General features: G+C 36.3%; 1 protein-coding gene across 1 annotated transcript in view; it reads left to right on the top strand.

Annotated features, from left to right (window-relative positions):
• The window catches only part of LOC125673009 (uncharacterized), a 234,695-nt gene that overhangs the window by 93,449 nt on the left and 126,789 nt on the right, over nucleotides 1-14,457 (top strand). Inside the window, exon 7 of the mRNA XM_056159224.1 lies at nucleotides 4,657-4,716. Within this exon, the coding sequence (XP_056015199.1) occupies nucleotides 4,657-4,716 (60 nt within the window). The remainder of the gene's footprint in view (nucleotides 1-4,656; nucleotides 4,717-14,457) is intronic.

Below are 14,457 nucleotides of genomic sequence, written 5' to 3' on the forward strand. Positions count from 1 at the left end.
CCGATATTTTTTTTTTTTACAAAATATGTTAAAAAGCACGGCGTTTCGTACATCATTCCCATATATATCGTGTTTCATAATCAATGATCATTTTGCTAAAATCTGCTGTAGCAAAACGTCAATGAAAAAAACAACTTTGCTTCAATTATAATACTTGCTATATACAAGGAAATACACGGAAACTGAAATACATTAGTATTTTACCAATTCCTCGTTCCAACAGTAGAAATGAATATGTATAAATTCATTTCTTTGATTTATTGATTTGATCTGTAATTTGTTTCATAACATTAGCCAACACGTCTTGTCCTTTTTATCGGGTCACTAGGACGATCTTCACAGTGTCAATACATAGTTGACAGAGACAATCTGGACATTCTATTAGTGATGCTTGAGGACGGTAGGCATTAAAACTGGTGTTGCTACTATTTGTACTTGTCTTCGTTTTCTGGATCTCAATCCAAATCATGATAAGCAGATAAAGCTAGAACCGCAGCTAATTTTTCTTAGGAAAGTTATATGGTAACTTAAGGCGAAAATATTTTCTCCGTTAAACGATTTGGCTATGACTGATTTAATTCTAATGATCAGATATTTAGTTCAGGTAATCATCAATTCATCAATAAAGACAATACAAAAATAATTTTGCGATGTATCGATGGGATTGCTAAGCTTGCAGTTTAAAATTGTTATCAGAACATTCAATCTCGGATACCCTGTTAACGCGCTTAGCAGAATCAGTAAATCAGCTTCTGAACTACTGTATCCTATTTGATTGACAAGTGGTATGTTTCTACTTTAGTCAAAGTATATTTTAAGGGAGATAGCTTAAATTTGGTCTTTAACTGATCTCGGGGCGTTTGGGTCGTGATTGATGATATCTATTTGGGTCATGATTGATGTTATCTATTTGAGTCGTGGTTGTTGTTATCTATTTGAGTCTTTATTGATGTAATCTATTGGAGTCGTGATTGATGTTATCTATTTGGGTCGGAGTTAATGTTATCTATTTGAGTTGTGGTTGCTGTTATCTATTTGAGCTGCTTCTTGGCTTGATCAGTGTCTTCTTTGGAGTTGTTTTTATGGAAGAAAGGAAACCTTAGACAATGCTAAAACTATAGGACAATCAGCCTCATTAGCCACACCAGTAATATCATATTAAGAGTTATTTTCACCAGATTCAGGAAAGAAGCCTGAACATCTGGCAGAAGAACAAGCGGGTTTTATCGCAACTCGAAGCATTGTCGAACCCATTTTCAGCTGTCGCATTATGATGGGAAAACACCTACACCATCAAAACGAGTTGTACCACAATTTCATAGACTTAAAAATCCTTCGATAGAGTGTGGTACAAAGGACTTGGGCACACTTTGGGAGTCTTTGACATCGAGGAGAAACTGATCCAAGCCACCCAGTCACTGTACAAATCTTTCAACAGCGCAGTTTTCTTCAACAGTAACATCGGCGAGTATTTTAAGACAACGGTCGGAGTTCGTCTAGGAACCTACTCTCTCTAGCCCTGTGTAAGTTCTTCCTGAAAAGCATAATGAGAGAGACGCCACATGACTTTGAGTCCAGAATATCCATCAGTGGTCGAACGATCAACAACTTACGTTTTGCCTACAACATCAGGGGGAGAGCAGCAATATTGAAATGCAAGACCTCACCAACAGACTGATAAGCAGATAAGGGCTTATGACATAAAGGTCAACGGTGAAAAGAGCAAGGTTATAGTCAATAGCGCAAACAGTACCTCTGAACAAATCACAAATCACCATTGACCCGATCACGATAGCTCAGTGATAGAGAGTTCGTGTTATAACCAGGAGGTAATGAGTTCGAGCACAGCTTGAACCATGGCTGCGTTAAACCTAAGAAGTTGAAATAGGCAGTGATTTCTTCTTTGTCAAACACTTGACATTTAGAAGTGATAATCGCGGTTCTTTCGGATATGACCTTAAAACGGAAGTCCCGTGTCGCCGCAGGCGTTGGCACGATAAAGAACATTCACTTTCACGGTACTGAGCGCTAAGCATCGGTCTATTTTTGTGGTACCTCACCTACAGCTTATGATTTCTCTGAGTGAGGAATTCTCGACGGGAAGTAAAACAGCAATCAATCAATCAATCAATCAATCAAATCACAATAAACGTTCAGCAGTTCCAGGAGATAGACGCTTTCAAATGACCTGGCGTCACAATCACAAACGACGGCCGCTCTACCACTGTAATCAAAACTAGATTCGCTTTTGCAACATTCAGTATGGCAAAAGTCGGCAAGATCTTGAGAAGTAAAGACATCACCTTCCAACAAACATTACACTGTACAAAGTATAAGTTTTACATTATGCCCCCCTGGGTCAAGGCCTCTGCTGGTTGACTGTTAGAAATGCGCATCTGGTGGATCAAAATTGGAACCGTGTAAGTTTTACAAAGCCCTTGTTTTGCCCCCCCCCCCCTTCCTCTCTACTGCTATGAGAGCTGGACCCTGACTGTTGAGGCAACCAGGCCTGAAGACCATAAACTGAGAATATTCTTCAATTTCAAATCCAGTTAACTTTCGAATTAATTGTTATAAACAAATAATTTTTTTAGTACGTTTGAATTTGATTTTTTTTTACAAACCTAAAATTTTTAAAACATCTGTGCGAGATAAATCTTAAGATGTAAGTAATCAAACTTTTGACTGAAGTCTGTTTTCAGTTTATGGTCTTTGGACCCGACGAGTTCTAGTGTATGAGACCAAGTGCTTCAGATAACTGCTGGGAATCTCCTAGAGAGAACATCACAGACAGGTCCGCAAGAACCCCTTCTAGTGCTTGTGAAAAGGAATCATCTGACTCGGTTTGTACACATCACTTGCCACAACAGCCTACCCATGACAGTTTTACAGAGGACTTTTCAAGATGGCCGCAGAGGTGGACAACAGGCGAAGAGCTGGATGGACAACATAAAAGAGTGGACTCGAATTGACAGCCCCACCCTGATTAGAGTGGAAGGAGACAGATGCGGATGAGGTTCCATGACATATAGATCGTCCACCATGTCTCCTCTACGACCATTGGTCAGGGGAATGAGATGAGATGATGGTAAATCTGATCGATCTTTCTCTACCCTCCTTGTGCCGGGGTTGTTGGGTTCTGAGGCTTTGGGGACTATACGTAAAACTGGTTCTCGAGTTTCGTCATTAAATATCTTACTGTGCAAAAAAAACAAAACAAGGTTTGGCTCCTCGTTTACGGTACAAGTAAGAGACTGTACATACATCACAATGCAGTAAAACATAACACTGCGTAAAAGGAAGTTGAACACCTTAACCAGACTACTTAAATAATTTGTACTCTTTTTACAACTTACTGTTTTTCACAAAATTGACTGCATTTCTGGTCCCAGTGTCAATTATATAATGTAGAGCTTCACAAGTAGTTCTGGTCTATTCCACATTTTACAATATGCCTTTAATGTGAAAATCACAAAATCTGATTTCTATGAATTACACACAGAAATACGCTATCGGATTCTGTTAAGGATGAAATATAGCGTTTCAAAATATAATGTACATAAAGGTTTTCAAATACCCTTTGCCTCCTCGTTTACGGTAAGAAACTGTACAGGCATTACAATCAATTAAATATGGCATTGTCGTAAAAGGGAGTTGAACATTTGAACTTAACCAGACTAATTAAATTAAATTCTAGCTAATTACAATATGCTATTATTCACAAAATTGACTGCATCTCTGGTCCCAATGCCAATTATAAAATGTAGAGCTTCAAAAGTATTTCTGATCTAATCCACGTTTTACAATATGCCTTTAATGAGACATTTCTACAAATTACACACAGAAATAAACCATCAGATTCTGTAAGGGATGAAATATAGCGTTTCAAAATATAACGCACATACAGTTGATAATCATTACTCACCTTTTGTGTTAAACTTAAAATAAGTTAGATGATCCGATCCACGTTTATTCCAGCTACACCGCATAATTCACTTAAAAGGTACAACTTACAAGTACTCGGAAAAAATTAAAATTCAAATAAAACAAAAATTGTTGTAGCTATTAATTTAGAATAGCCCCCCCCCCTTCCTATGTTTTGGTGATTACGGTAGTCCACATCAGCATAAAATGCCGTTATATTTCTTTAACTTGTTTTCGTATTAAGTCCTACTAGTAAACAACCACATTCTGTAATGACTTATCACTTGTTTAAACTTTTGACACGCTGGTTATATAACAATGTTAGAATATGAATGAAGAAATAATTTATTTCGCACTGTGTTGGTGAAGTTGATTTGGAACGGAAAATAAGGAACGAGGACAATGTGTGTGTTATGGAGTAAATCATATCGCGCATTCAGTGACAATGTGAAATCCATACCTACATTTGTCGAAAACTCTCCTCAAGTAAAAAAAGTATGTTCTAGTCAATCAAATACATCTTATTAATTAGACCTAATGTTTCCAACCTACTTATTATAGAATGAAAATGTGTGAGTTGTTGGTAGATCGTGCTTCTAAGAAATGCACAAAATGTCTACATCCGACAGAAATGGTCTGTTCAACAGCTTTAAAAATTTGTTATCCAAATAAATGTGATTTCCAAATTGTAGCTCTCATGGCGAAAACTTTAAGAGATTCTTTTTTTTTCAGAGTCAGACTTGGTAAAGCATCACATTGGAGAGTACAGCACATGGAGAACACCTATCTCAGGTAACAATCTCTATTGATTATGTGACACGTACTTTCTTGTATAATACCACTGAGCTCCTTATAAATAAACGTCTGATAGATTAAATATATTAATAAATTTATAGATACACCCACATACATACGTACACACATACAAACACACATACATACGTACACACATACAAACACACACATACACACACGCACATGCATATATATACACACATGCTTTCATACATATACACACACGTGGTCACGCGCACATTCGCACACACACACACACACACACACACACACACATACGCGTAAGCACCTTCAAGTTGGGTCCTCTAACTCAGCACGGGCAAATGGGAACCCCCTTTTCTAGCTGGTATTTTGTAATGGTTTTTTGGCTACATATTGATTTTGATATTTCAAATTTTGATTTGACAAGTATTTCACAATATGACCTAGCACCTTCAAGTGAGGACTTCCGGTACAGATACACCCTGCCAACTTGGGACAACGATACACACACAATCAACTGAGGACACCATATACATACTGACAACTGAAACCGTTACAGAATAGCAATAGCTAATTCTTTTGTATCAAAACATTCTTGCAGTTTTTACATAAAAGTGAGAATATTTTCCTATTACATTTTCGAGCTCACTACGAAAATCTTAAACCGAACGTACTTATATTCATCATAAAGAGCAAAATGAAAATAACTATTGACTTTATTGCCCGGTCTCTCCCCGAGGAAATTTAAAAGTTTGAGAAATTTATATGCGGAAACTTAAGCATAGGTATTTAGCAATGCTGCAGTATTTTCCTTTTAGAGAAAAATCATGAAGTTGTCAGGACAACGAATAGACAATGAAAGGATTTTTGCAACACAGAATAGTTGCATTAAACTTGAAAATTCAAGTAGATGTCGACATTCCCTTCACGCTGCATCTCCACGGCCAGTCTTGCACATGCATAAATTATACGAATAGCGCATGCGAAATACGTCGGAGGTTTCCGCTGATGTTGCATATCCAGTTTTAGTTTGTCGAAAGCATAATGTATATATTTTTCTAAAATTTAATGTTCATTTCTTTTGAATATTGGAACGATTTTTAAAATCACAATATACATTTGTGAAATTTCAAATGTCGAATGTCATTTAATGAGTATTTCCTGAAATATTGTTAATATACTTCAGAAATGTTTTTAGTTCATCATGATATCTGTCGGCATTCTCCTGACAGAAACATCAGAAGGATTTTAACAATGATCCGATATAGATATGACATTAACAGACAACTTTAGTAGAGAGAGTGTCAAATAAGTATATATTCATTTTGAAACAATCCAAACATTTGATTGATGACACCGTGTAAGAGGATTTGATCACCTTAGTCTATTGAAGTCAAATCGATACACACACCATCAAATGAAGACTATTACTTTTTAGGTTTGTTACTGACATTTTTTCATAGAGAATAACATACTTAATAAGAGTTTTGTTTTGTTGATGACCAAAACCTTTTCATGTTATTGTATATAAGAAAGTTGCTAAATTTCGCCACTCGCCAACAGTTACTACAAAAATTTAGACGTCAATCACGTGACGCATTTTAATTAATGACAGAACGTCATTCTAGTCCGAGGCAAAACAATTCAATATATACATACACTCAACTGAGATCAATTCATACACACCGTCAAATGAAGACTGTAATATACACACAGTCAACTGAGGTTAACTTGATACACACACCTGCAAATGAGGACTTTGATCTACACACAGTCAACTGAGGTCAAATTGATACACACACACCTGCAAATGAGGACTTTGATATACACACAGTCAACTGAGGTCAAATTGATACACACACACCTGCAATTGAGGACTTTGATATACACACAGTCAACTGAGGTCAAATTGATACACACACCTACAAATGAGGACTTTGATATAGACACAGTCAACTGAGGTCAAAATGATACACACACCGTCAAATGAGGACTTTCATATACACACAATCAACTGGGGTCAAATTGATACACACACCGTCAAATGAGGACTTTGATATACACACAGTCAACTGATGTCAAATTGATACACACACCTGCAAATGAGGACTTTGATACACACACAGTCAACTGAGGTCAAATTGATATACACACCATCAGATGAGGACTTTGATATACACACAGTCAACTGAGGTCAAAATGATACACACACCATCAAATGAAGACTTTGAAAATCAGTTTATGAGGGGTTATGATAATCAAAATGTTCGTGGACTGATGCTATAAAATCATCATCGGCAAAGCTACAAGAATGAAATTTGGCATACTTATAGATATACACAAGTTTCACTTATATATACGATATTCATTCATTAATTAAGTATTATTGATGATAAAACACCGGGCAATACGTCGACACGGCACAACCCTAAAATTATATAAGATACTTGTACTCTGATTTTTATAAGGATCAAGGAATGATATTTATATCTATTGATAAAGGTTCGTGAATCTCTAGAGATATAATGTAGTACAATTATACATACTGCTGCAAATTTTAACGTTATTTCTACCGTTTCTAAGGATTTTTGGTCGATTGCGTGAATGAAGTTCTAAACATTGTATACAAAAAATGACGATGGCGGACAGTGTATTTTTCCGCAGCGTAATTAACATTTGTCTTAAATTTGGAAATTGACCAACAGAAACTGTTTATCAGTTTTGCGAATCTGATGTATCATATCAAGTGTTCCAAACTGTAATTATTAGAAGGCTTAAACACTTTAAGGAAACAAGAGGTCATTGGGTCACATCACTCACCTGAGTCACCTTGTCTCATATTTAAAGATTTTTCCTATATATTCACATGCAGAACTTTGATCCTTATTGTGGCCCCATCCAACCCCATGGAGCCATGATTTTAACAAACGTGAATCTGCACTATATCAGGAAGCTTTCATGTAAAGCTCAGCTTTTCTGGCTCAGTGGTTCTTGAAAAGAAGATTTTAAAAGACCCTTCATATATATTTGTATGTAAATCTTTGATCCCCTATTGTGGCCCCATCCTGCCCTCGGCGACCATGGTTTTAATGAACTGAAATCTGCGCTATGTCAGAAAGCTTTTCTGTAAATTTCAACTTTTCCGGCCCGGTAGTTTTTGAGAAGAAGATTTATAAAGATTTTCCCTATGTAAAACTTTGACCCCTACTTGTGGCCCCATCCTCCCTCCTGGGGCCATGATTTGAACAAACCTGAATCTGCACTATGTCAGGAAGCTTTCATGTAAATATCAGCTTTTCTGGTTCAGTGGTTCTTGAGAAGAAGATGTTTTAAAGATTTTCCCTATATATTTGTATGTAAAACTTTGATCCCCTATTGTGGCCCCATCCAACCCCCGGGGGCCATGATTTTAACAAACTTGAATCTGCACTATGTCAGAAATTTAAGCTTTCATGTAAATCTCAGCTTTTCTGGCTCATTGGTTCTTGAGAAAATTGATTGATTGATTGATGTTTTCCGCCACCCTCAACAATTTTTCAGTTATTTGGTGGCGCCCAGTTTTTCGGGGGGTTTTTTTGGTGGAAGAGAGAACCCGGATACAATTAATATACCTGGGAAGAAACCACCGACCTTGCAAAAGTAATATGGGAAACGTTCTCACTTACCGGCGCGAGCGGGATTCGAACCCGCGCCGACCAGAGGTGAGAGGCCGTGTGATTTTGAGCACTATGCTCAACAACTCGGCCACGGAGGCCCTCTTTCTTTAGAAGATTTTAAAAGATTTTTCCTATATATTTGTATGTAAAACTTTGATCCCCTATTGTGGCCCCATTTCAACCCCCGGGGGCCATGATTTCAACAAACGTGAATCTGCACTATGTCAGGAAGTTTTCATATAAATTTCAGCTTTTCTGGTTCAGTGGTTCTTGAGAAGATTTTGAAATGAGCCCACCCTATTTTTGCATTTTTGTGATTATCTCCCCTTTGAAAGGGAAATGGCCCTTCATTTGAACAAACCTGAAAGCCCTTCACCCATGGATGCTTATGGCCAAGTTCGGTTGAAATTGGCCCAATAGTTCTGGAGAAGAAGTCGAAAAAAGTTTACAGACAGACGGACAAACGACGGACAACAGGCGATCAGAACAGCTCACTTGAGCTTTCAGCTCAGGTGAGCTAAAAAGAGAAAGTATTAATGACGACGAAAAAATAGGATGTCCATAGCTATAGGTCTTATGGGTATATATCAGCACGATCAATACTGATTGACTAATTTCTTTGCGACTTCGCAATAATTTCAAGACAAAAGAAATAGCGCTTTTTGTTTCTTATGATTAGGAGAAGTTTCATCCAGTTTCTTTCGTACGTAAGGGTATTGCTGCCAATTGATATAATTTTTTGCTATGTCGTAGGTACGAGATACTAAGTCGTACGAACGAGATACTAAGTTGTACGAACGACATACATATGTAATAAGTCGTAATTACGAGATAACAAGTCGTATAAACGACACATACTTAGTCGTACGTACGACATAATAAGTCGTTATAACGAGATATAAGTTGTAGTTACGGGATAATAAGTCGTACGAACGACATAATAAGTCGTAATAACGAGATACATGTAATAACTCGTACGAACGAGATAATAACTTGTACGTACGAGAAACACTAAGTCGTTCGAACGACATAATAAGTCGTTATTACGAGATACTAAGTCGTAATAACTCGATACTAAGTCGTAATAACGAGATACTAAGTCATAATAACGAGATACTAAATCATACGAACGAGATAATAAGTCGTTATTACGACATAATTAAGCCGCATGAATGACATACTTTCACCAAACAACAAATATGGACGGCGTAGAAACAGTTGACAAGCTTGTGAAGTTTTATTTCAAGTTAGGATCTAACCACAAAGAAATTTTGTAATCGCTAACTTTTTATAATGGGATCGTGATTAGTATTAGAAGCTTGAGAGTCTTTTGGCAAATATGGGTTTGTTTCGCCGCAAGGGTTATTCGAATATTCTTGCTGTGGCTATGTTTATAACGGAACAAGTTGATAAATCAGGTCAGTTACAAGGATATAAACTGTTACACTTAAAGTATAACAAGAATGGCTTTGTTGTGAATCAGGAGAGTGTTCGATTGTTGCTTCAAGTTATTGATCCAACGGGCGTTGAAACAAGACAGCGAAACATATTTCAGAGGTGAAAATACTTAGGCAGTGGACCAGATTTTGTAAATTGAAGCCATGCGGATTTTGCATAATACCACCTTCACACTCGCGGATTTTTCTTACGAGTCCTTACGGATCTCAGACTCGTAGTCAATCGCAAGCATTCGTAAATCACTCGTCGGTATCCGTTAATAACTCGTCACAACTCGCTCACACTCGTAAGGATCCGTGAAAGTAGGGGCAAATTTTTTGACATGTCAAAAAAATTCACGATTGTCCACGGATTTCATTTTCCGTAAATAACCCGTAAATAACTTGTAACAATCCGGAAGACTTTATTATCGTAAACTGGTCGCAAGAACACGTAAACTGCTCGTAAGAATCCGTAAAACACTCGTAAAAAGTTTTTTTAACGAATCTTTGCGGCTAGTTTACGATATGTTACGGATAGTTTACGAGTTGTTTACGGATTATTACGAATGCCTAAGTGATATTTACGATTGCATTCACGTCGGGTTACAATCGCTTTTACGCTTTTTCAGAGTCATTACAAACGCTTTACGTACAGACACGATTACTTTACGAGTACATACTTAAACTTTACGATTAAGGAAAGGTATGAAAGACGCAAAATCTGATAGTTTCTTTCAGTTGTTATCAAGACATTAAAGAAGTTACACATTAATGTCAGGGCTGCGTTCAAGATCGTAGCGGCTAGCCTAGTTGCTAGGCTAGATATCTAGATCTATTAAACGCACTGTATGAATTAACGCTTGTTATTCCTACGTAGGGCTAGAGGACCCAGATATCGTGGTTTATATAACTTAATATTTTATGATACGGTATAATGAAGATACTGCATGTCTTGTAAATTATGAAATTGTTCTTGAGAAGCAATCTATTTTTACTGTTCTCTGCACATTTTTCCTTTGACAGAAGTGTGACACTTCAGTTGAACAAATTATATTTCACTCAACCTACATGTATGAATGTTTTGTGCCAGGTTTGGTTGAAAGTTGGCCCTTCGGTTCTAAATAAGTTTAAAATCATAAAGTTTACAGATGGACAGATAGATATAAATAAATGGACACCAGAAAACTTTTAGCTTCAAATGAGCTCAAAACTAATGAAGACCTAGTTCTGTTCAGCAAGAAGCATTGCTCTAGTTTTCTTTGATCAACTCCCATGAGTACAATCTGTAATTTGAATTACATGACCTTGACCTAGACACCTTGAGATTCATAATACTCTGTCAGAACATAAACGTTCTTTGTGTCAAGCATAGTGTCACAGTTTCAGGAATATCTCTTGAGAAAGTTTTAAAATCTTGATAAAGACCCAGGTGCAAGATCACAAGCATACCAAGTATAAGCTTGATGTTTTCTGTCATTGTAAAAGTTTTCAATCTAAAATATGACTGTAATCAAATTCTAGGACCTTGACCTTGATAAGAATTAGAATTGGTAAATAGTTCATAGTAAATCATTAAGTATCATACAAGCTTTCATGAAAAGTAAGAGTTACTACTGCCTCTTCGTTATATGTCTATGCACGGTATAAAAATTCTAATGAACATACTCTCCATCAAAGTTTGGAGAAATTACAAAAGCTTTAAATTATAGTGTCAAAAGTATTCGGTTTTCCTTTGGAGACATAGGGAATGGAGGTCAGGACAATGCTAAATTCTTGCTCTGTGCTGGTATAGTCAAAAACCCTACTCTTTGAATATGTAGCTTTTAGTAAATGTAAGAGACTAAAGTGTTCATGAGTGTATTTTTGATGCTTATTATCTCGCTAAGACCACTTTTAAAATATCTCGTCCGTACGACTCACTGTATATCGTTTGTACGACTTATTATCTCGTTATAACGACTTAGTATCTCGGTATTACGACTTATTATATCGTAAGTACAACTTATTATCTCGTTATTACGACTTACCATCTCGTTCGTACGACTTATTATCTCATCCGTGCGACTTATTATTCATTTCGTATGATTTAGTATCTCGTTACTACGACTTATTATCCCGTTATTACAACTTAGTATCTCGTTATTACGACATAGTATCTCATTATTACGACAGATTATCTCGTTATAACAACTTATGTCGTTTGTACGACTTTCTGTTTCTCGTACGTACGAGTTATTATCTCGTTATTACGACTTATTATATCGTTCGTACGACTCATCATCTCGAAATTACAACTTATGATCTCCTTATTATCTCGTAAATACAAATTATCTCGTTATGACGACTTATTATGTCGTACGTAAGACTTAGTATATGTCGTTTATACGACTTATTATCTCGTAATTACGACTTAGTATGTCGTTCATACGACTTAGTATCTCGTATGTACGATATATTATCTCGTAATAATGACTTATTATCTCGACTCGTACGTACGACTTGGTATCTTGTTCGTACGACTTAGTATCTCGTACGTACGACATAGCAATAAATGGATTAAAAAGCAATGGATAATAGTCTTACGTTACAACTTTGCACAATAGCGTCGCATGACATTAACCGAAGCTTGGAGTTTGCGCCGAAGTAACTGATCGTGAAATATATAAAAGTGTATACTAAGCTTTTACAAGAATGCATTACATTGAAACTTTCCACACTTACAGAAAATATGTGTAATAAAAATTACAATAAAATTCATTGCAATCGATCGAGTACTTTTTGTTATATGTCATTAGTTCATGAACTTGATAACCACTCGTACATTCAGCGAACCGAGATCAATTCTATATGAACATACAGCGAACCGAGATCAATTCTATATGTACACACAGCGAACCGAGATCAATTCTCTATGTACATACAGCGAACCGAGATCAATTCTATATGAACATACAGCGAACCGAGATCAATTCTATATGTACATACAGCGAACCGAGATCAATTCTATATGTACATACAGCGAACCGAGATCAATTCAATATGTACATTTACCGAGAATTTTCTCCCCTCTTTTTTTTTTTTTAAAGAAATCCGATTGTGTTCATACAGCTACTGATAAAAGCGAGTCAAGATTTAACTAGTTTAAACCTATTTGTCCGCGTATAGATATATACGCATTCCTTAAACTTTTTTTAAAATTGTCCTCAAACGCATTATTTTGTTCATTTGGTGAGAATGTTATTTTTTTCAAATAATTATAATGAATATGGTTTATATTGTTAAATGGTGTCGTATTTTATACTTTTGAGGTTGACTTTGCGTGGATTACTTGGTGATCGATCGAAACTTTACCTACATGTACATTGAGAGCGCGGACTGAACGGACTACATGTACATAGACTGACGTCATACTTTCAAATGTAGTTGTAGTAACCTTTCATATATGGAAGAATTGGCTGCCTTCTATATGATGTACTATTTTCTTGAAACGCCCGCTACCTTCATATCCGCATGAACCACCAAAATAAGCATTTTTTGTTTAAATATACACCGTCAAGTGAAGGCTTTGATACATTTGTACACAAGTCTACTGAGCTCAAACTGATCCTAACCTGCGCAATGGAATAAGCCCCGTAGATATTTCTACCAATATTTCCTTCGATTTTTTGAAAGAAATTTTACAATCATCCCAAGGCAGATTTGATAGGGGTTTAAATCAAAGATCATAAACTAATACGGTACGTCGTTCTAGTTATCATGATATTTATTATTTAGGAATCATATACAATAGCTTTTAAATTGCAGTTTACCGATTTTGTGAAGTACTAATTATTTGTAAACGTATTTGATACTCTTGTCACTGTCTCGATCATCAGGCATGCTAGAGTTAAGATGTGTTTTAAGACGAACTTACAACATATCTTAGTCATAAGTGCGGCTAACAAAGCTATCCTAACTTTGGAGACTTCCTAATCTTCGTCATAATTTTAAAACAACAATGGGGTACATCTGTTAAAGTATCGATACTTGTAAATATATATGACTTACGTCCAATAACAAGATAATCAAATTGCCAACCATGATTTTTCATGAACTGGGGCTCATAACATAAAGGGTACTTAAGTCGAAGACCGTGCTTATGTAGGACTTAAGTACATTCTTAGACTAGATGCATGCTAAGCTAGGACAATTCGAGCAAAAATTAAGTTTGTCTTCCATACTTTTACACATGTTTAAAGATATAAATTAATGATTCCGGGATTAGCATTTTCTAGGGTACAAAAATAACAAGAGGTACTGTGAGCAATGCTCATTAAGAATACCCCCCCCCCTTACCCCAATCTCCGAAAGGGTGTTGTTAATAGGTATAAATTACCACTTTCCTGGGTGTAAAAATATGGTATGCCTTTGTAGAAGAAAATGGAAGGTATAGTCCGAACATAAATACATGGTATAAACCTATAATTTTGAGCTCGAGATCAAAGGTTAAGGTCAGAAAGAGGTCATGAATGTACATGACACATCGTCTCATGGTGATACACCCATATCTTATGGTATGACTATGTCAAAACCCTATAATCAATTTTGACCTTGAGGTCAAAGTTCAAGGTCATATAGAGGTCATGAAGGTACCCGACACATCGTCTCCTGGTCATACACTC

Source organism: Ostrea edulis, chromosome 3 (genome assembly GCF_947568905.1).
Source record: "Ostrea edulis chromosome 3, xbOstEdul1.1, whole genome shotgun sequence".
Classification (NCBI taxonomy): Eukaryota; Metazoa; Mollusca; class Bivalvia; order Ostreida; family Ostreidae; genus Ostrea; species Ostrea edulis.